Source organism: Meriones unguiculatus, chromosome 7, assembly GCF_030254825.1.
Source record: "Meriones unguiculatus strain TT.TT164.6M chromosome 7, Bangor_MerUng_6.1, whole genome shotgun sequence".
Lineage (NCBI taxonomy): Eukaryota > Metazoa > Chordata > Mammalia > Rodentia > Muridae > Meriones > Meriones unguiculatus.
This window is the reverse complement of record NC_083355.1, coordinates 37,002,046-37,024,733: the sequence shown is the minus strand read 5'-3', so window position 1 is coordinate 37,024,733 and position 22,688 is coordinate 37,002,046. Positions and strand designations below refer to the sequence as shown.

At 49.3% G+C, this 22,688-nt stretch overlaps 1 protein-coding gene across 2 annotated transcripts in view; it reads right to left on the bottom strand.

The window, feature by feature from the left end:
• The window catches only part of Mmp28 (matrix metallopeptidase 28), a 34,381-nt gene that overhangs the window by 3,011 nt on the left and 8,682 nt on the right, over positions 1–22,688 (bottom strand). The window contains exons 1-5 of one of the 2 annotated variants that reach the window (XM_021649035.2): positions 20,187–20,470; positions 8,176–8,255; positions 7,901–8,088; positions 3,561–3,785; positions 354–599 (exon numbers count right to left, since the gene is read on the bottom strand). In XM_021649035.2, coding sequence (XP_021504710.2) covers positions 354–599; positions 3,561–3,785; positions 7,901–8,088; positions 8,176–8,255; positions 20,187–20,297 — 850 coding nt within the window. In that variant the 5' untranslated portion in view covers positions 20,298–20,470. Of the gene's footprint in view, positions 1–353; positions 600–3,560; positions 3,786–7,900; positions 8,089–8,175; positions 8,256–20,186; positions 20,471–22,688 lie in introns of those variants that run through there. The other variant, XM_060387133.1, reaches the window with a different exon arrangement.

Genomic DNA, 22,688 nt, shown 5'->3' with positions numbered 1-22,688 from the left:
AAGACCCTCCCTTCTGCTCCACCCATGGCCGAAGGAAAGAGTAGGGGCCTGTGCAGCCCTGGTTGTTGGTTTTAACCATCAGCACACCATCCTAGAGATCTCCTCTCCCACGCGACGGCCCAAGAAAGAGTGACTGGCTGAGAGAACGTGAGAGTGGGAGAGCAAACAAAGGGTTCCGAGTTAAGGGCAGAGGTTTGCACTCAAGAATCGCTGCGGGGAAAGCAGAGCCCGCGGATGCTGAGCTTCCAAGGGAGCCTTAGAGGAAGGATCCAAGCAAGGAAACGGCAGGGGGAGTTTGAGGACTGGAGATCCCGGGAGACAAGGGTAGAGCCCGTAGCAGGCCAGGGGCTCACCGTACAGACTCTGCACCGCCAGCACGTCGTCGTAGCTGAGCAGGGCCTCGCGGCCCAGCTTCTTGTAGTAGGGCGCCATGAGCGCGCGCGGCGCGGGCGAGTGCGGGAGACCGAGCGTGTGGCCGATCTCGTGCGCCAGCACCACGAACAGGTTGCGCCCGCGGCGGCGGCTCAGGGACCAGCGCTCCTCTCGGTCGAAATGCGCTTCGCCCCGGCGGGGCAGGAAGGCGTGCGCCAGGGCGCCCCCTGTGAGCGACACAGAGTGTGTGAGGGGACGAGCCCCGGACCCGGGGCGCCCTCCCTCCCACAGGCACCGCGCTCCCACGAGTGGGGTGTGGTTGTCGTCTATTCGTTTCTGTCTCCGTAGAGTCGATGCAGGAGTGCGGGCAGGTGAGCAGATGACTAAGCAGTGGCCTCTGAAGAGGAAGTATATAGCAGGTGCCAAACTGCTAGGTCTCCAACAAGAGATTCACCTTTTACTAGCTGTGTGGTGTTGGGCAGACAGCTTAACTTCTGTTACGCTTCCTGAAAATAGACATGGTGATGCGAGCTTCTTCCTCATAGGAATGAGTGTGTGTCACACTTGCTTCTTAGAACAGTGCATAGTCTAGGACTTACTAATATTGGGTACCCCTAGAAGTGAAATGGTAAGAGCTTCTTGCTGCTTCCGGATCTGGGCGCTTGGCATGTTATATTCAGGAGTCTGCAAACTTGACAATGTGCTTCTATGTGTTTGTACATTTTCTTTCTTAAAAAGGAAAAAAAAAAGTTTGTGTTGTTTTTATGGCTGGGCTTGGTGGCGCACGGCTCTAACCCCAGCACTCAGGAGGCAGAGTCAGAGGGATGTCTGCGAGTTCCAGGCTAGTGTAGTCGACAAAGGCAGTTCAAGGCCAGCTGGGGCTACATAGAGAGATCCTGGTTTGTTCGTTTTTTAAAAGTGTGTGTGTGTGTGTGTGTGTGAAATGTGCCATGTAGAGATCAGAGGACAACCTGAAGGACTCAATTCTCATCTTCTAACATGTGAGCCGCAGGGCTCAAACTTGTATGTCTATGCAGGCTTGGCAGCAGGAACAAGCACCTTCACCCACTGAGCCAGCTCTCCATCACCACCCTTATTTATTTGGAGAGAGTTTAGTATGCTGGCCGTGTGTGTGTGTGTGTGTGTGTGTGTGTGTGTGTGTGTGTGCGTGCGTGCGTGATTTGTGTGTGTGCATGAGTGCATGAATGCATGTATGTTGCAGGTGCGCTCACCTATACGGGCCAGAGGTTGATGCTGGGATGTCTTTTCTCAGTCACTTTTCTTTCTTTTCTTTTTTCAAGACAGGGTTTCTCTGTGTAGCCTTGGCTGTCCTGGACTTGCTTTGTAGACCAGGCTGGCCTTGAACTCACAAAGATCTGCCTGTCTCTGCCTCCCAAAGTGCTGGGATCACAGACGTGTGCCACCACGCCCAGCTTCTCAATCACTTTTCTAAGTTAATTTTTAAAAATATTTTTTTTTAAATTTATTTTTTATGTATACAGTGTTCTGCCTGCCTGTATGCCAGAAGGCAACAGTTCTCACTATAGATGGTTGTGAGCCACCATGTAGTTGCTGGGAATTGAACTCAGGACCTTTGGAAGAGCAGCCAGTGCTCTTAATCTCCAAGTCATCTCTCCAGCTCCCTTTTTAATCTTTTGAAACAGAGACTTTATGTAGCTCTGGCTTGCCTGGAACTCACAGAGGTCTGCCTGCCTCTGCTTTCCATGTATGGGAGTTAAAGGTATGGGTCACTATGCCCTGTTAAATTATCTGATTCGTTATGTGTATGAGTATTTTGCCTGCATGTATGTTTATGTGTACCACCTGTGCTTGGTGCCCTCAGATGCTCAGAGAGGGTGTGGGATCCCTGGAACTGGGGTTACAGACAATTGTGACCTGCTATGTATGATGAGAACCAATTTTAGGTTCTTCAAAGAGCAGCTGGTGTTCCTAACCTGAGCATCTCTCCAGCCTCCTCCATCTTTATTATTATTAATATTATTAATTCTGAGACAGGGCCTCTTGCTGAACCTGAAGCTTGACAGTTTGGCCAGGTTGACTGGCCAGTGAGCCCCCAATATTTTCCTGCCTCCATCCCTCAGTGCTGGAGTTACGTGTGTGCTGAGACTCTGAACCCAGGTCCTGACTCTTGTGCAACACGGAGCCGTCTCTCTAGTTTCCTGACCACTAGAGTGCTTGGGTTACAGGTGTGTGCCACCGCACCCGGCTCCTGTATATGGTTTTGTATAAACATATATATTCTTGTGTCCCCGTCTTCCCTCTGCCAGGGCTCCTCTGGGCCTCTCTCCCTGCTCATCATAGGAGTGAGCAGAGAGAGTTAAGCTCCTCAGTAATTGTCACTGGTATATATGGGTCCTCACAGAAATAATTAGATGTAGCTGCCTGGTCCTTCCCCTGAATACAACTTTACATTGAGGCAGGTGACCCTGACAGAGGTTAGCAAACGGAACCATGATAACGTTAGCCTAGAAGCTCATCAAGAGTCCTTCCGGGAGCCCAGGTTGGCAGGAACTAGAAAACATGGAGGCAGAGCTTGCCAAAGGCAGGGGGGATGTGTGCTTCCTGAATGTGCTTCAGCTGTCTCCAGCACTGTTCAGTCTGCTTAGCTCTCACTGGGCTTCACAAACAGCCCATATTTAGATTCCTAAGGCCAGTGCTGAGCAGAATGGGAGAATGGCTTTCACTGCAGAGGAAGCCTTCAGGCTGGGGACATCTGGATCCAGCTGTGGCCGTGACCTATGAAGCACTTCTGTGACTGCCAGGGTAAAGGCCTCTTGCGCTGGTTGACTGAGGGCACGGGAGGAAAGGGCTGATGGAGGCCTCAAGATATCTTATGAGAGTCTACCCTGGAGAACAACAGAAGCACAGGCCTGTCTAGGAGCAGGAGTAGACAGGATCTCAGAATGTTCTCCAGGAATCTAGCATACTCTAGAGTTAGCCAAGTGCTTTCCACACCAAACCTTATCTGGGTGTCCTTTCAGCCATGTGGCACACCTTGGACAGGACCTGCGGTTCTCATTTTACAGATGAGGCGATAGAGGGTCCTTTGGGGAGAGCCTGGCTTGGCTGTGGTTTCAAGGAGAATAGAAACTTCACTGCTACCCCCAGGCTGCCTCTCCTAGCCAGGCGCCCTTCTTGCTGTATGGAAAGGGGATTTGTGGGAGCACCTGGGCCATCGAAGGCGTTGGCCAGCCCATCATTGTGGTCCCCTTGGAAGAAGGTGAGGCGAATGTCGGCAGGGCCTGTGGCTGGGGCCTCCCAGAACTCCAGCGCTGACACATTGCTCCACAACTGGAAGGCAGCTCGCACGGCCCCTCGAACAGCTGGCTCAGGCAGGTGTTCGGGCCAGTTCACCAGGTGGTAGGAAAGATGCTGCTTGTACCATTTGTTACCTGTCACCCAGAAAGGCCACGTGAGTCATACCTGCTGCTGAGGATGGTCCCCACAGACATAGTAAGATGGGTGGCCTGGCCCCAGAGAATCGTTGATCTGACAGGGAACACTCAGCCCTTGCCTTGAGCAGCCTCCCATTTGATAGGAGGAAAGATATGTCCCCACTGAAGGGCCCCCTCACCCTGGGCAGACTCCAATTTAGTGGCCTAAAGGCACCACGTGATGTTAGAGATGTAGCTTCTGCCTGAAAGAGATCCCCTTCAAGGATCAGCCTGAACCCTTGGCCTCGGGTCTTATTCTTTCCCACAACCTAGGCTGAGCCTGAGAAAGCTACAGGCCTCCAGCTGACAATCACTCTGAGGCCCATGCTCATTGTCCTGGATGGAGAGGCAGTGGGGGCCCCTGAGGTCACAGCTGTGACTGCCTCAGGTGCTCCCTCCATCCTCACAGTCTCCTGCCGCCTCCCAGAGACTACCCTGCACTTACCAGAACCTAGGGCCTGCAGCTGGCCAGCAACCAAAAAAAAAAAAAAAAAAAAACATAAAGTTGAGGTCTCTCCCTGCCCCCTTGACCTCCTCTCTGCTTTCTTGGGGGACTCTAGAGAGCTCTGAATTAAAGACAAATAAGAACAAAGGGTGTGTTTTGTCACAGGCCCAAAAAAAATTTTCCATCTCTTCTTTCTTAAGCTGTTTTCCCCTTTGCCCCAAACCTCTGTCCCTCCCTGAGGGCTGGGACTCTGGCCTCTGCTGAAGCCCCAGGCCATTTATTTCACTGGACTCATCTGCAGTTTGCTGTACATCCAGCCACAAAGTCTGGCTTCTGGGTTGGTCAGGGATGGCCTCTGAGTTGGTCAGGGATGGCCTCTGAGCCCTGTAGCTCAGAGACTGAAATCCCAAATGAAATCCCTCATAGATTGCAGACAAGATTCCCCAGGCCCAGACTTTGATGCCTGTGACCCCAGGGGAAGGCGCCTGCCCATAGCTGCAAAGTGAGAGTGGAGCTAAAGCGGGGCCCTGACCCCTGGCCCAGTGTTCCTACAGTACCACATGAATAAGCAGCAGAGACACCAGGCCTACAAATCTGCCTAAACATCACTTGGTCCCGCTCAGCAAGGGCTGAGATTCCCCAGATGGAAGGGAGGTTGATTCTGGCCCTCTCCACCCATGGAAGTGGGGGCGGGGTGTGCACCACTCCATTCAAGGCAATGCCTCTCCTTGGGCTTATTTGGCCTGGCAGCCACCCAACCGCTGCCTCTCAGCCAGTGACCAGTCCTTAGGGAGAGGAAAGGGAATTATTCTGAGGAAGAGAGAAAGACAGGGAAGGTAGAGGGTAGGGATCCAGAGGTGTCCACCCAGGCCGGATCATTCTTTACCATGAACATGCTGCTGCTTGCTCTAAGTCTTCACATGGCCCAGACCAGCGTGCCCTGGGCTCTCCTACATCCTGTCGTGACTGACACTCAGGCTCCTCCCGACCACCATCACCAAAACTTTAACCCTCTAGCAAGCGGTATAAGGTGGCCCCTTCTTCAGTTACGGTCTGTCATCCCTCTTCCACCCGAAAGGCAGGAAAGGGAGAGGGTGGTAGTCATTTTAGTAGCCAATAAAGGTGAAAGGTCTCCAGAAAAAAAAAAATCCTATCTGAAGTGGGCTGGGGGAAGGGTAGGGAGAATGAATAGGAACAGAAATTGAGGGGGGGGAAGAGTGCTTTCCTTGGGAGGCATGAGGAAGGAAGGAACTGGCTGTGTGTGGGGGGAGGGGCAGCGTTGCCTGACTCCCATCCTCTTCTGCCTTGGCCCCCAGGAGAAGGCTGGTTGCTTTAGGCCCTATTCTCCAATCCTACCTGGGTGGGGCTGCTTTTCATGATACTCCCAGGCTCTTGCCATGTGCCATTGCCCACTGTGCCCTCTCCTCAGGGTCCCAAAGAGAAGAGGGAAGGGAGGGGGCTAAAGAGGGCAGGGACACCAAAACTAAAAGCTTGGAGTGGGAGGCGTAGTCCTGACTCCTGGCAGGTAACTGATGATAGAAAAGGGGACAGGCTGAAACAGTAGGACTGCACATGCAAGCTCGAAGGAAATGGTGGGATCTCCCCAAGCGTCAGTTTCCCCCTTTGTACAGTGGGGTTGACAAGGACTTACCTTTGAAATGTGATGGAGGTTAGACATTACCCCTTTGCTTTGATTTCCTTTTCCAGCTCAGACACACCACCCCGCCCCCCAACCCACCAACTCTGTGAAGGAACGGGGGGGGGGGGGGGGGGGAATTAGAAATCAGCCCTTCGGGCACAGAGAGGGGCAGGGGCTTGGGCTGAGCTTGGCAGACACAGCACAAATGAATCTAGGAATGCTCAGTAAAATTTGAATATGGAAATTTAAATACAATTACTTATTGTTCACCAGACGTTCAAGTTTAACTAAGCATCCTGCATTTCTCCGGCAGTCAGGTACTCCCGACTGCTTGCTACAATGCACACAATCAGATCCTACCTTGGGGGCGGGAGGAGATGAGATGCAGCCAGAAAGAAGCAACCCCAGAGCTCAGGCTCAAGTGTTTCTGAGCCTGGCTGCTTCTCATTGCATCCCCTAAGGCCATCTTGCACTAGGCGACAGCTGATAATTGAACCCAGTGCCTCGGACTCCAGTGATCTCTCTGCTCTGGCCTGTCATGAGCCTGTGCCTCCCCCTTTCTACTTCACTCTTCCATTCTATTGCCCAGGAACACAATGGGATGTACAGCATGCTGACACCGAGGGCATCTTGACCCCAAGGCCAGGGCCCCAGAGTTGACTGTGGATGAATACGGTCATTTAGAGCACGTCAGCCAGGGTGGACGGACAAGTTGATGCAGCAACAGGGGACTAGCACATGCCTAGAAACAGCTACCCTGCAGCTGCCCACCCTCCCCTTATACATTAGCTAAGACAAGAAAATAAACTGTGTACAGTGAGTACGGTCGCTAAAAACAGCACGATTAAAAGTGGCCACGGTCCAAAGCGCACACAGTAACATGAACTGTGCTTGAAAACCTGACAGAAAAACCTCATCTTGTGAGCAACCTTGAAAGCTGCAAAAACTGATCGAAGAAAAACTGACTCTGTCGAAGCAATTACTTTACTAAAATTCCACACAGTAAAACAGCATTTGTAGAAAACTGACAGAAGAATCAAATCTTCATCAACCTCAGATGGATAGCATTCGCCTCTGGAAATATTTGATTGCGGGAGGGGGAGGAGAAAGAAGAGAAGGAGAAGGAAAAAGAGAGAGAGAGAGGAGGACAGGGAGAGGAGGAAAAGAGAGGAGGAGAGAAGGGAGAGGCAAGGACTATGATGTAGGTCAGTGGCATCACTCACAACTCTGAGTTCAAATCCTGGAAAGAAAGGATCAGGAGACAAGGAAATTTCCCAGCAGGAGACACTGTACAGAGTACACAATGGAATGGGCTTTGCTGAAATGTTAAAAATAGGCGGATCCCCCAAGACAGAAAGCAGATTAGTGGTTAATAGGGCCAGCAGCAAGGCACAATGGGGAGTTAACTGCTAATGGGCATGGGGCTTCTTAAGAGGATAATGAAAACATTCTGGAAGGAGGAATTAGCTTGTGGTAATGGTTGGACAATTCTACAAATATTCTAAGCCCCATTAAGTTGGATACTTTAAATGGGCAAATTGCATGGTCTGTGAATTCCTTATAAATAAAACTGATTTTTTTAATGCCACAAACAAAATAAAACTCATCAATGGATCACATCTTGGTTGAATAAGTATTATGAGAAGGAATGGATACTTATGAAAATTATTTCAATATAAGCAAAAACTACTGACAACGGTTTAACGGCTCTGCAGAGAAAATTGTTTAGAGAATTAAGAGGGCTTGATGAGGTTTAATGTGGAGATATATGTACAATGAAAGCTCATCAATGCAGATAGAATTTTGAGTTAAATATCTGTGTTCATGATTATGATCCTTGAGTCAAAAGTTCCGCCCCTTCTCTGCCTTAGGGAAGAGCAGCTATTCCCATGGTCTCGTCCTCACTTTTTTTGGCCATGGACTCTTATGGACACTGGGAAATTCAAGCCCAGTTCAATTTCAAGCCCAGTTCAAGCCCAGTGCACTCACCTGGCTTTGCAAAGCGTTTCTTGCGCCTCATTTTGGCCCGGTGTCCACCAAACGGGGCATTGGTCCTCTCTGTCCAAGCTGCATGACCGCCAGTATCTGCAACCCCACAGCGCGGACGTGTCATCTGTCGCAGTGTGGCCTGGTCCAGCACGCCACTGATGGGCAGCTGGGACACCCACTGGAACTCTCTGCCGGAAGGAATTGAGAGAAAAGACTACAGAGGTAGGGTCACGGGGAGCTTGGCTCCGGCGCTCTTTCACATCCCTCCATCATACCTGATGGCATTGCTGAACTGAGTGGAGGCTGGAACTTTGGAGCCCTGCTCACTGAGGTATCCGTACTTCTCCAGGAATGCCTGGGGGTCGGGGGCGGAGGAGAGAGGACCGTCAGCTCTTCTCACCAGGCAGCGTCCTTATTCCCTCCCTCCTACAAGGGCCTGAGGCACATAAACCCAGACCAGTTCTCCTTCCGGTCCCAGGATTGTTTGTAAACCGTAGCAGAAAAAGTTCTGGGATTAAAGCCCGAAGGCCGTCACCGACTAGCTGGAGGGTCACAGACAAGTTCCTCAATCAATATATCTGAATGTCTGGTTTTGGTATAACCTTCTGGGGTTGTCAGGGATCTAACAGGGAGTCCTGGACAGTGACGGATTCTGTAGGTAGGCTGGTCTGGGTTTGAATTCACTTCTCTAAGCTACACGTTTCTCAGCTCCAGAGCGGTTGTTATTAAGAACTTATTCTTTGATGGGGACTGGTCGTCACAGAAGCACTCAACACGGTGTCTGGGACCCAGGAGGGACCCCCACACTGAGCACCAAGTGTGTCTGTTATGGATATAGCACACCATCCACACCATCACATTTGCTTTGAAGCATCTGAGGGATCTGGGAGCTGATCCGGTGCTGGCTCTGCCCTGCGTGGTCTTGCGAAAAAAAAAATTATCCCTCTGATTTTAGCTTCTTTCAAATTCTCCCCTCCCAAAGGGCAAGGATGTTAAAGCCCTTTGACATCAAATATGCTTACTTACACCAACTTTTTTGGGGTCTTTTTTTTTTTTTTTAAAGATTGATTTATTTATTATGTTTACAACTGCATGTACACCTGCATGCCAGGAAGAGGGCACCAGATTTCATTATAGATGGTTGGGAGCCACCATGTGGTTGCTGGGAATTGAACTTGTGACCTCTGGAAGAGCAAGAAGTGCTCTTAACCTCTGAGCCATCTCTCCAGCCCTTTTTTGGGGTCTTTTTGTTTGGTTGGTTTGGTTTTGGTTTTTAGAGATAGGATTTCTCTGTGTATCAGAGTTGTCCTGGACTTGCTTTCTAGACCTGGCTGGCCTTAAACTCACAGAGATCCATTTGCTTCTGCCTCTTGGATTCTTTTTTTTACCTGATATAAAAATATAACTTTCTAGAGAAGCATATTTTGAATTAGAATCTGCAACTCCTCCTTTGAGAGCTTCTGGGGAAAGGAAAACAACTAGATAATGTCCCATGATCCTCCAGCTGTTTATTGACTGCATACCCTCACATACACGGAAGATGGTCTCCCAGGGACCAAGTTCTTGGTGCCATTTGAGAGAAGAAGGTAACTCATTGCCTCACCTATCACCAGTTCTGATCTTTGGGGAGCTGGTGCGCTTGGATTTCTGCTTGCCCAGAGCATTAATAGGCCCCATAAACCACACCTTGGATATGAAAAAAAAGTTCCTTTCCTCCCCACTCTCTCGTTTTCTTCCTACATTTATCCCAGGCTTGCCCTGAACTCCCAGTGTAGGCAAAAATGACCTTGATTGACAATAAATGACCTCATTATCCTCCTTTATCGATTGAGTGCTGAGACTCCACTATGGCTCATCAGTGTGTTGCTGAGAACTGAATACAGGTCCGTTGTTCATGCTAGGCAAGCACCCCACCAATTGGGCATCACCCCGAGCCCTTCAGCTTACAGTGTCTGAGACAGGGTCTCACTGTGTGATTCTGACTCACCTGGAACTTATTATGTCGACCCGGCTGGCCTTGAACTCACACAGATCTGGCTGTCTCTGCCTCCTGCATGCTGGAGTTAAAGGAGTGTGCCACCTGGACCAGCCCCATTGTCTTCTCTGTTGGCTTATCCATACAGGAGTAATTTTCTGTTTTCCTTGTTCTCTTGCCCTCACCTTTCTTTGCTGTATTTACTAACTCAAAGTCATTCTAGTCATAGCTGCTGCCTTAAGCCAAACACACAGCTGGAAGAGAGGCCAAAGTCTCAAAGGACTGGCAAGCTTTCTCTTCATGGATTTCACTTACACCCATTTTGCATTTTCCTTGTCAGTGTACCCCTGTGATCCCAGCACTTGGGAAGCAAGGGAAGCTTCAGATACATAGAGAGTTTGAGGCCAACATCGTCTGTATGGGTCCCTATTCCCCCTTCCCCCCCAAACAAATAAACAAACAAACAAACAAGCAAAAAGCAGGGGCTGGAGAAATGGCTCAGCATTAAGAGAACATATTGTTCTTGCAGAAGACCCGGGTTCTGTTCCCAGTGCCCACATGGTAGGTAGTCCACACACACACACACCTGTAACCCCAGTTCCAGGGACCCGACACCCTCTTCTGACCTCTGTGGGCTCCTGCATGCATGTAGTGAACAGCACATGCATACACATAAAAAAAAAAATCTTAGTATTATTTTAAAATCCAAAACAAGCGAGGGGGGGGGAAGTGGCACACACCTTTAATCCTAGCACTTAGGAGGCAGAGACAGGGGGATCTCTGTGAGTTTGAGGCCAGCCTGGTTTACAGATCGAGTTTCAGGACAGCCTGGGAGACATAGAGAGATCCTGTCTCAAAAAAAAAAAAACCCAAAAAATAAACAACCCCCCCAAAACAAGATCAATTAATTAGCTAATTAATTAATTAAAGTAAGGAATAATTAAAAAACAAGCAAACAAAACAAAACCCTGGCTATTAGGTGACAGGACATATGTCTTTGAGCTTTGGGTCCCCCCCTCCAACACAACGTGAAAATAATATGAATCTCACAGGAACCTCAGAAGGACTAAGGACTAATACATACAGAGTTTGGCAGTACATGTTTGTGATCCCATTACTCAGGAGGATGAGGTCTTTTGCTCAAGATCAGCTTGGGATAGTGAGTTCAAGGCCACCCTGAGCTACACTGTAAGGCACTATCTCAGAAATAAATAGCAAATAAAGCAATGCACATCTGGCACAGTGCCAGGTACACTGTAAATGCCTAGTGAGTGCTGTTTTCATTGGTTCACCTTAGCAGGGAAAATTAGCCACAGGCTTTTGGAATGCCGCCCTCCTGTATCTCTGCGAGCTGTTTAGAGACTGCTCCTTGGCACTCACTTCAGCCAGGTCCAGGTTCTTCTCTGCACCCCTTCCCTTTCCCTTGGTGAGGCTAGAAAAAGGAATTTACAAGGAAGCCCTTTAGCTGGACCAGTGACTCTCGAGAGACCAGAGCACAGGTCAGCCGGGCTGGCACTCCCTTCTTTCCCCACCAACCCGCCCAGGCTTTATCAGGGAGTTTGCTGAGGTTCTGTGACAGGGGAGAGGAAGGGAGGTTGGGGCGGGACAGCGGGGCTGTTTCCTGGCTGGGCGGCATTGCCTGGCACTCTGGAAACAAGCTGGGGCAGAGGTGGGTTCAGAGGTCATCAGAGGGGAAGTCTGGCCTCTACAGTGGCTTAGCAGAGTTGAATTCCCAGTAAGGAGAAAGAACACAAGCCCAGGACACCAGCCAAGCCGAGGCACCAGAGAATGAGAAAAAGGCATTTTAAGAATTTGACATTTAATATTTCCATAGTAGCACTCAAATATTATAATGGGGATCATCTGTATTTATGGACTTCTATGCTTATGCATAATAACATATTTATGCATTTAAAATGACATACAGGAAGGGGTCCCTGGCTACTGTTAGTGCTTGGAAGTTCTGGGCAGTACAGGAGAGAGGAGGTAATCAAATTTCCTGACTCTGGAACTATCCTTAACCCTCTTTGCTATTTTTCTGTGCCTCTGTCTCTGCCAAGATGACAGAGATGCCCGACCTTGCATGGGAGAAAGACCAGGGGTGGGGTGGGTGGATAGCTGTGTGAAAATGAGGAGCAGAGGAATCTCACAAGACCCAGACTGGTGGCTGAGTCCCAGGACTCATCCTTGTCCATCGCTTGCCCCTTTGGGGTTGGAATCTCTCCTACTGGCTTCCATTTTCTGAGGCTTGGCTTGTGAGTCTTAGCGACTCTGAGCTCCATCCAGGGTCATTCCTTTCTGCCTTTCCTGAAGGTGGCGCCAGGCAGATCCTTGAAGTTCGAGCAAGTGTCTGTCTCCTTCCCTGGTCTCTGCCTGCTTGTTCTCTCTGCTACGGAGCCCAAGGCCAGATCTAAAGGGAGAAGAAGCTGAGGGCCTTGCGCTTTAAGGTGATTCATCCTGCGCTGACCTAAAAACTTGTGCCAACATGCCTGGCCCGCCTTGAGTAAGGACGGTGCCACTTTCCTGGGGAGTCATCTCTGAAAGTCCCTGGGAGTGGCTGTGGGGCCTGGGTAACACGAACATGCTCACAGGCTCAGCCAGCTGGGTGGGACTGCCGCTCTAGAGGATCTCTGGCCATGAGACAGTGAGTGTCTAGCTCAGCCTGTCTGGTGTCTGAGGGAAGGGGAAATTCTGGCCGTTTATTTTACTTCATTTTTGCAGTTGCTATCTTTTATTTACTATGTATCCAGTATTCTGCCTGTGTGTATGCTTGAACGCCAGAAGGTGGCACCAGATCTCATTATAGATGGTTGTGAGCTATCATGTGGTAGCTAGGAATTGAATTCAGGAACTCTGGAAGAGCAACCAATGCTCTTAACCTGTGAGCCGGTTAATCTCTCCGGCCCAATTCTGGCCATTTCTGAGCATGGTAATGAGGCAGAGTCCTCATTTTAAACTGGGCCCTGGACTGAGTCAGGTGAACCCCTGCTATGCCCTCGGCTTCTAGTACTGCCTCACTACTCTCTGTCTCGGTAGGCATCAGGTAGAAGACCACTGCCTGCCTGTTCTCACCACAGCACCCCCAAATTCAGTAAGATGCTCTGGGAAAGCTCCCGGGAAGTCATCCTGCTGAGAATGTTATTTTAACTTCTGCAGTCATGGGGCTTTATTGCCAGAAGGAACCTTTTGCCAGGCGACTCTAGTAATCAGCCTTTTAAATACTCTCTGCATCAATTTCAGAAGCAAAACTAAAGCAAAGAGGCCGGCGAGATGGCTCAGCGGGTAAAGACATTTGCCACCACCCTGGGTTCCATGTTGTATTCTATTTCATGGTTTCTGTCTCCACACAGGCGCACGGTGGGTTCCACCTCTAGCTATTAGCCAAGTTGAGATGTAAGGGACAACAAGCCGGTGTCCTGCCTTGACCTGCCCTCTATGTAAAGAAGGCCTATGGTGACCAGGGACACAAGCAGTCCTTAAATCTGTGGAGCTTTCTAGGTGTTATGCCTCCTTTGAACCTCACAGCCACCTTTCAGGAAGAATGTATTCCCATGTTAAAGGACAGTCGGGGGCGGGGGGGGGATGACACCATGTCATGCTGAAGTGTCCCGGTGAGGGTAGAACCGGTAATGGAATGCAGACCCTCTGAGAACTAGCCAGGGGTCTTGTTGACATCTGCATTGGTGATTCTGCAGCTTTCATGCCAGGGTGGGGGTGGTGTGTCGGGGCAAGCAGCTCTCCCAACCTGGTCCTGGGAGCAGTGGCTCTCAGCGACAGCTGAGGTGAAGCTGGGGCACGGTGGAGAGGAGAAGCTGCTTGGACGGTGGGCTCTGTGGCTCAGTTGGATCCAGGACGCTCCTTCTCTTCACTCTCTAGCAGATCATCTGACGCCCACAGGTTCCCACAGAAGGATCGTGTTCCTTCAAAAGGGCCGACATCTGCTTCCAGAATGCTCCTCTTCCCTGGCTTCTGAGGGCTAGGGAAGGCCTTGTGGTGGGATTACCCAGCCCTCTCCTGTGGATTGGACCTAGGCTTTCCTTTTCCATCTGCCTGACTCCTTCCTTCCTTGAACCCATCCTGTCATTCGCAAGGTTCTGCCCTGTTGTAGCCTAGATAACACCTAAAGTATTCTTTGTCTTTCTTTCTTTCTTTCTTTCTTCCTTCCTTCCTTCCTTCCTTCCTTCCTTCCTTCCTTCCTTCCTTCCTTTTTGTCCTTAGGCAAGATGCAAATCTCCTTCAAGATTCCTTCTTGTTCCATCCCTTTCTTTAGGGACAAAGTCTCAGTCTGTAGTTAGGCAGGCCTTGAACTAGATCCTCTTGCCTAAGCCCCAAAGGGTTAGAGTTACACTCTTTCTAATGCAGAATTACCTTTTGGGTGGACAAAAGGTACGTACCCTAATGAGGTTTGTGGGGCTAAATTTGGGGTGCCAGATAATGCCTGAGCGTGACTGAGTTCAAGGAGAAACTCAACAGACTCCCCTCCCTGGTGTCCTGCCTCCATTACACAGCCCTTTACTAGATTTCTTTGTTTTCAGACTGGGTTGATAAATACTTCTCTACCAGCTTGCGGTCCTCTATGACCTGGGATCTCTTCTCGTGCTTCTATTTACCCTCGGTTTATGAGTCGCTATGCTGAGCTCTTGGGAATGGCTTCCACGCCCAGGCTTCTAGTTTCTGACTCACAAAAAGTCAAATGAATGGCTCTGGGGTATGAGAAAGAGACGCTACGTCTTGGCGCCGATACTCCACAGAAGCCTAAGAAAGTCTCTGGAGAACTAAACAGCTCAGCCTCTTGTGCTGTGCGCTGGAGGCTGCTGTGCAGATAAGGGTAGGTCACTGAGAGGAAGGCAGGAAGTCTGGTTGTTGTAGAAAAGCCCCGAACAAAGCTGAGGGTAGATAGATAGATTCCCCTGGGACAGTTTGTCGCCCAACATAGGACAGACACTGGCTGGGAATGGGGTCCAGGGTGGTGCTGTCATTCCTTAATCCTGTCTTGCAACTCAGCACTGGGGGGGGGGGTCTCTCTCTTTCTACTTAGGAGTATTTCGAGTAGCTCCAGTTTCTCTAAGGGGACAACAATGAACTTGTTCATATCGCTTTGAAAGCAGTAAGTCTCCTCCCGGGCGAAGCCCACTCTGGAAAGCCCTCAGCTTCATCACTGTGTGCACACAGGGAAACAGATCCGGGCACAAGGGATTTAGGAACAGGTGTGACAATTTGAGATACAGACACATCCAGATGGACATGAGCTACAATCCCAGCCCTGGAGAGGCAAAAACAGGAAGATCACAAGCTTGAGGCCATCCTGGGCTATAAAGCAAGACCCTGTCTCAACAAACACAAAACAAAGACTCCAAGCTAAACGCACACTATAGACACAGATGTGGCCACACACACAGATGCCTGTACACACACACAGAGCTGCACAGCCTGCCACACAGGCTCGGACAAACACTAAAGCCAAACAATCTCAGATGTCATTCAGATTTTACCTCCTGATTTTACCCCAGCCCAGAGAAGTGAAGGAATTAGCCCATTATCTCACAGATTATTTTTCCTTTCTTTACTTCTACACATCTATTCTTTTCCTAGCTTCCCTGGACTGTAAGTCTAGATCACTGATCTAAAAATCCTTCTTCTAGCCAGGTGCAGAGGCACATGTCTATAGTCCCAGCGCTCTGGGAGGCAGAGGCAGGGGAATCTCTATGAGTTCGAAGACAGCCTAGTCTACAGAGTCCAGGATAGCCAACCCTACACAGAGAAACCCTGTCTCGAAAAACCAAAACAACAACAACAACAACAACAAAACACCTTCTTCTTAACCTGGGCATGGAGATGGATGCTTTTAATCCCAGCATTCAGGAGGCAGAGACAGGTGGATCTCTGTGAGTTCCAGCCTGGTCTACAGAGGAAGGTCCAGGATAGCCAGGGCTACATGGAGAAATCCATTGTCAACAGCCCCCGCACAAACAAAACATTTCTTTGTGCACTGCAGGCATTTAAAGCTCTAAATTTCATCAAGTGAATATTGCTTTAGCTAAATCCCTAAATATTACTGTGTAATATGTTTTCCAGTTTTTCCTGTGAGCCTTGTGGGTGATTCGTAAGTGTGTTGTTGAATTTTTAAATATTTACAGGTTTGTTGGAGATCTTGTTATTGATTCCTGATTTAGGTAGGTCTGCGTTAGTCATATAAGCTGCAGTACTCCTGCTTGGAAATGTATTTGGACTTACTTGATAACCTCGAGTATGGCTATCTTGGTAAATAATTCACATGCACTTGAAAAGAATGTGTATTCTGGGATTTCTGGGTGGTAGTTTTTTGTCAGTATCAATTGACATAATTAAGTCTTAAGCCTTCTACGTCCTCAACTATTTCTTTGTCTTTTTAATTTATTCTTTGTGAGTGTGCATGAGCACACGCATACATGCGTATGTGTAACGGCACACATGTGTGGAGGTTAGAGAGCAACTTTCTAAGTAGTTTCCTTCCACTGGGGGGTTGGAACTGACTTTCTAAGTAGTTTCCTTCCACTGGGGGGGGGGGAGAACTGAGGTTGTCAGGCTGCCAGCCTTGCTCAGCAAGTACCTTTACCTACGAAGACATCTCAACACCAGCCAGGTATAGAGTGTATAAACATCTGGGCTGGAGATCAAACCCGGGATCTTATACATGCTAGGCACTGCTTAAAAACCCCAGGTGTTTTATTTTATTTATTTTTTTCATTTATTTAACTTTTTGAGACTTTTTTTTGGGGGGGGTCTCTTGTAGCCTTGGCAATCCTAGAACTTGCTATGCAACCTCAAACTCACCGAGATAAGCACGCCTCTGTCTCCTGAGTGCTGGGAATAAAGGTCTGTGCCACCACGAGGCCATAGGTTTTTGTTTTTAAAGTATATTTACTCTGTTCTTTTTTTTTTTTTCTTTTCTTTTCTTTGTTTTTTGTTGAGACAGGGTTTCTCTGTGAAACAGCCCTGTCTGTCTTTCTGACTGCCTCCTGGGTGCTAGGATTGAAGGCGTAGGCCATCACACCCAGCTATTCTGCTCTTTGTTTTATTTCGGATTTGGTTTTTTGGTCTTTGTGTAGCCTTGGCTGTCCTGGAACTCTCTCTCTGTAGACCAGGCTAACCACAAACTCAGAGATCACCTGCCTCTGCATGCCAAATGCTGGGATTAAATGTGGGCTCCACCGTGCCAGACTTTGTTCTGCTCTTTATTGAGTTAAGGCCGTTCAAACTCTTCAACTCTCCACAACATTCCACGCCTTAGGCAGGGAATGGTTTTTGTCTACAATCGCACCCTTGGGGGAGACTAAAAAGGGCCACCACGAGTCTAAAGCCTGCCTGGAGCTACAGAGTGAGTCTTTGTCTTAAAATGCAAAACAAAAATTCAACTCTCCCCTCCAAAAGAAAAAAAGGAAATTTCAGCGCATTATGTGTGATTTCATTTACACAGAAGATGCAGATAGGTAGAGGCAGGTCTGTGCAAGGCTTCCGTTCTGGGCATGTGAGGGTGGGGTGTGTGTGTGTGACTTCCTCAGCTTAGCTCAGGGCATCCTTAACCTAGTCTGCTTACGGTTACTATCATCACACCAATGTAACACTCCCCACTTCCCACTCGGCACATCCCGTTTCTACTTCACACCAGACACTTCCGATTCACAAATCCAGCAATGCGTGGTGGTGGCATAACTTCATTTTCCTCCCCCACCCCTCACTTCTTGTACCATTGTCACACATCTTGCATGTGTTACGGAGGTCAAGGTACTGGATTTTTTTCTTAAGTCGGTTGTCTTTTGAGGAAATTCCAGCAAGGGACAAAACATTCTATGTCCACCCATTTCTGAGCTCACGAGGCCATCTTCAACGCTAAAGTATCACGGCAGCCACGCATGGACGCCTGGGGAATTCAACTCTTGTCCATTTTGTTCCCACCAGACCTTTGACATCTTCCAGACCTGCTCAATTGCCAGAATTTTTTTTTTTGTCTGTTCCCTATCTTATAGCAATTGTCCTCACACCATCTCAACTTGCACATGCTATGGAAGTCTTCAGGCCAAGGTCTGCAGTGAACCCCCAGACAGACTTATGACACCCCCTCAAGCCTAGCTCCCTTCCCAGTGATCCAATGCTCAGATCATCCCAGCTGCTTCAACAGCTCTAAGTTCTGGATTTTGCCACCCGAGCTCAGCAGGCCTCTGTGCTCTGTTTTCAGTTTACTACCCTGCGCTGCAGTCAGGGGAACTGTGTCCAAGCCCAGCACAGGGGAGGTGGTGGGCTCACCCCCAGAGCTCCCAGTCTGTGATGGCTGGGACCCTCAGTGACCCAGGGCTCTGGTTGAGAGCCAGAGTGTGAGGGAACAACCCCAGACATTTTGGGGTAGGGAGAGGCTTCCCTGGTGTGCTTTATCTGAAAATTTGATCCCAAGTATCTGTGAACTTAATAAAGTATTGCTTTATTTTACCAAATCTTGGAGGGTAGATTTTTTTTTCCTTCTTCTCTATTTTGCTTTATTGGCTTGGTTTGGTTTTGATTTTTGATACAGAGTCTCATGTATCCCAGGCTGGCCTCAAATTCACTGTGTAGCCAAAGACCACCTGAACTTCTCATCCTCCTGCTTAGACCTCCCAAATGCTAGGATTACAGGTGTGTGCCATGGTGTCTGATTTTTTTTCCCAAACATAATTTGTCACAGCCATAGTCCCGGCAACATTATTAGGAGCTGCAGCACTCAGCTGCCTATTGGCCGATGCTGAACTGTTTTACAAGTTTTTAGTTCTGTGTTATTGTTGGAAAGCCAGACTCCTGGCCAGGACCTCCAAATCTAAGACTTAGTGCTCCAAGATAATGATACAGATAATTCTGACATTAACAACGTTGAGAACTTCTTTGTATAGACTGCTTTCTACGTACTAGGAACCAGGCTGAGTGTTTAAGATACACAACTTCAGTGAAATCAAATCAACAGTCTTATGAACGCAGGGGGTATTACTGTCAACTGGTTAAGTGACTTACCCTGGCGTATATGCAGGTCTGGAAGCCCTTTGTAAGCAATGCACATTCTAACCATGCACAGAAACACAGACTCACACACACACAACTGTGTTCTTGCACAGACACACATAGATGCACACCCACTACCCATTTCCAGAGCATTTATGCTTCTGAAACATTTTATTTTTATGCCCAGAGTTTAAAATCCCCTTCCCCCAATTTATGTTAAAGAGATTGGAAGGGACTGGGTCTGCTAGATATTAAGTTTCCCAAGCATACCCCAAGATGAAATTCTCTCCATCTGGGCCCACCACAGGCATGGGCGGCAGAGAAACTGTCTCTGTTCCTCTGCCAGGGATTGCCTAGGGGGAGGTGGGGTACGACTCTTAGCAAGACTTGGCTTTGTAGTCAGAAGCCCTCTGGGACCTTATAACTCTGCACTTGATGCTCTATGAAAAAATCCGGAGAGACAAGCGAATCCTTACATGTGACAGTGGTGAGTGCCTCCTCCTGCAAAAGGACGGGCTGAATGAGTTGGAGAGAGGATTGCCTGTTAAGACAAGGACATCTCCAGATATCTCCAAGCAGAGATGGGAACTAGTGAAAATGGAAGGAAGCAGGCCAGGGGATTACGTCTGGGCACAGAAGTTGAAAGCTTATTTCCACCACTGCTTAAGTAGTGGAGACCTAGGTCGTATTCTTGAGAGGTACTTCTTGGAGTGCGTGCGTACGTGTGTGTGTGTGTGTGTGTGTGTGTGTGTGTGTGTGTAATTGCAGAACACACCCCTTACGTCGACCCCCACTCCATCTCACTAAGGTTCCCCTGTGCTATCCGCGCCAAGCAGGATTGAGGAAAGTGAAATGAGAAATCTTTTGAGGTTTACTTCTGTCTCATCACCTCATTTTCGGTACTGAAGCACTGTTTAAAGCTCCCTAATACGCGGCCCTGCGGACTCTCCCCGTTTGATAGATTTAACTAGTTTTGAGCAGTTTAAAAGGCTTGCTTTCGCGAGGCAGGAAAGCGCAAGCCAGGATACAATCGCTCTGGCCGGTCAGCAGTACCCTCTGCACTGCGCTCAAGGTAAGCGTCTGATCTCTCCAGCTTAGCGGTGAAGCTGGGGTTCTCCCGGCTCTAGCCCGTCTGTCTGTCCCGTCTGATCACCCAGCCATGCGGAATCGCAGGCCTGTATGGTCCCAACAGCCCTGGCACAGGACGCAATCCTGTCCCATCTCTTTGTGTGTAAGTTGTCAGGGCGAGGGGACGCTCGGAGGGGGCTGCGAGTGGTGTTCCCCTTCTCCGCTAGGCGCAACCCGTACCTCTGCCTCCTGGCGCAGCTCCGGGCGACCGCGCCGGGCGGGCTGTGCGTCCCCGCAGCCGCACAGCAGCAGCGGCAGGGCGCGCAGCAGCAGGCTTACACCAGCCACCATCGCGGCGAGCTGTGGGACGCCGGTGGTCTGCTGCGCCCGACCCCCGTGGATGCCAGCTGGTCGCGGCCCGTGTACGGACCCACCAGGTCCCCGGGCTCTCCAGGGTCCCGCTCTGCCTCCGCCCAAGGTCGTCCGCACCCGCGTACGCCTGCCGGTGGGTCGTCGGTCGGAGGACCGAGGGGGCGGAGAGGGGCGGGAGTGCCGGCGCCGCCCCACCCATTAGCGCGGCCGCCCGCCCAAGCCTCTTCCGCCAGCGGTGCAGCCTCGCCCCGTGCTGGCTGCCACTTGGTCCCGGTCTCTCCAGGAAGGGTTCGGGAGACTAGGACTCCTAGTCTTTCAGTTACCTAACATTTTGGTAAAGAGGAGTCCCGGCCTACACGAGGCTTGAAGTTTCCGTCAGGTGCGGACCGAGGCTGGGGGCGGGGAGATGGGAGCTTGAGTTTGAGATGGGCTCCTCTGGAAATGCCCTGAGTCCAGCTCCAGCCACCAGCGGCCTGTGTGGTCTTGGGCTACTCACCCTTTCTGTACCTTGTATCATGGGGAAATGCGCGTAAGAATACGAAGGTCTTGGCGTTTGGGGGAAGATTCAATGAGATAATGCTTGTTCATAAGTAAGCATGGTGTCTGGTATCCTGCAGAACACCAATGGTAGGACACAGTGGTGCGGCCTTTGGCAAACGATCATCTACTTCAAGTGTCCCTTTCTTCAGCAGTAGGAGAGTATATGACATTTAGTTCCCAGAATAGCATGGAAATGAAGGGTGTGCATCGCAAAAGACTGTATAGCCTACATAGTGTGTAAGAACAGAGTGGAAATTCAGCCTTTGCTACACACATACTGAGCAAAAGTGAACTCCTGTGTCTATCTCTGAGAGTGAGCGCAGGTTGCTTTCTCAACCAACTCATCTGCAAAATGCAAATGGAACGAGGACTTCATCCGTCTGGGATTAGATGAGGGTTGTAAAAATAATCCGGAGTCTATTAAATGCTAAACAAAAGTAACACAGTGTTCTAACCCTGAGGCTCAGGGCCTCAACTACCGTCAAAGTTCTGTTAGAAAAGACACTACTGGGGTGGAGGAGCTGTAGAAAGTTCTTTGAACACTTATCTCCGTCTTATAAACAGGCTTTCCCCATGTGCCACTAACTGAAAACAGCCCCCTCTTCCCCAATACCTTCCAAGGAACCAGTGAAAAGGAGGCGTCCATCTCTGGGGAGATGGATTAGAAGCCAGCACTCCTCTGGGAAGACCAACGAGAAGAAGCCACCCTTCCCTGGGGCAGACAACTCTGTGCCAGGGAGCAGCTGCTAGCAGAGTTGGAGATTAAACAGAGTTGGTTTCTCTGTTTAACTATGCAGTGGGGGGAGAGGAAGGGGGTCCTCAGAAGGGTTACCTGAGGCTTGAGCCTTGTTGGCTGGCAGAGAGCTTCCAGTCTACCTACCTGGCCTGTACACAATGCAAATTCTAAGTTCAGAACAAAACCAACTGTGGACAAGCTTTGCTTGTTAGAAGGAGAGAGTCTAAAGGGGAGTGGAACAGAGTTGCTAGAGATAGCAAACAAAAACAATTCTCAGCTCAACTTCAACATTACATTAATAGTTGTCTAATATAGGTGGGTATCGTGTGGTATTTGGGGCAGGCATACTAAAGATGATTAATCTAGACAAAGTTAAACTAGACACCTTTTAATTTAACTGGCAACTATAGGGTACGAATTATGGGTATGACAATGGCATACGGTGCCACATGGCATTTGGTGGCCTTGACTAATGGGTGGATTCTAACAGGCCTGAAAACACTTCTTTGGCTCAGGGAGCTTTGGGCAAATATCAGTAAGAGACACCCATCTGAGTGGAGACTCCAAGCTGAAGTCCAGTCTGGACTTACCAATTCTTTCTCCAGTTAGATTCTCTCCATCTTCTCTTCTAGCACATCCCAGAAAGTCATTGTGGCTGCACTAATTAGAAAGGGCAAGAGGGAGCTGTGGGTCTCTAGATAACCAAGCATCTGGAAGAATACAGTCTTGGCCACACAGCTGGTTGAACCTACTTTTCTATGAATCCTAGGTTAATCTCATCCATAGACCTTTCACACTCACACCACTGCTGACGTTGGGAGCTACCTTGTTTCACTTTACCTTGTCTTCTTGGTTGTGCTATTAGGGGGAAAACAAATACACAACAAAACCCCCAAACCCAACACAACTCAGATGCTAGATGGCTCAGTGGTTAAGAACATTTGCTGCTCTTGCAAAGGGCAGTAGTTCAGCTAATAGCATGAACATTGGGTGACTTACAACTGCCTGTAACTGAATCTCCAGGGGATCTGATACCCTCTCTGACCTTTGGCAGCATTAGCATCCATGTGCACACACCCCATTAAAAATTAAAT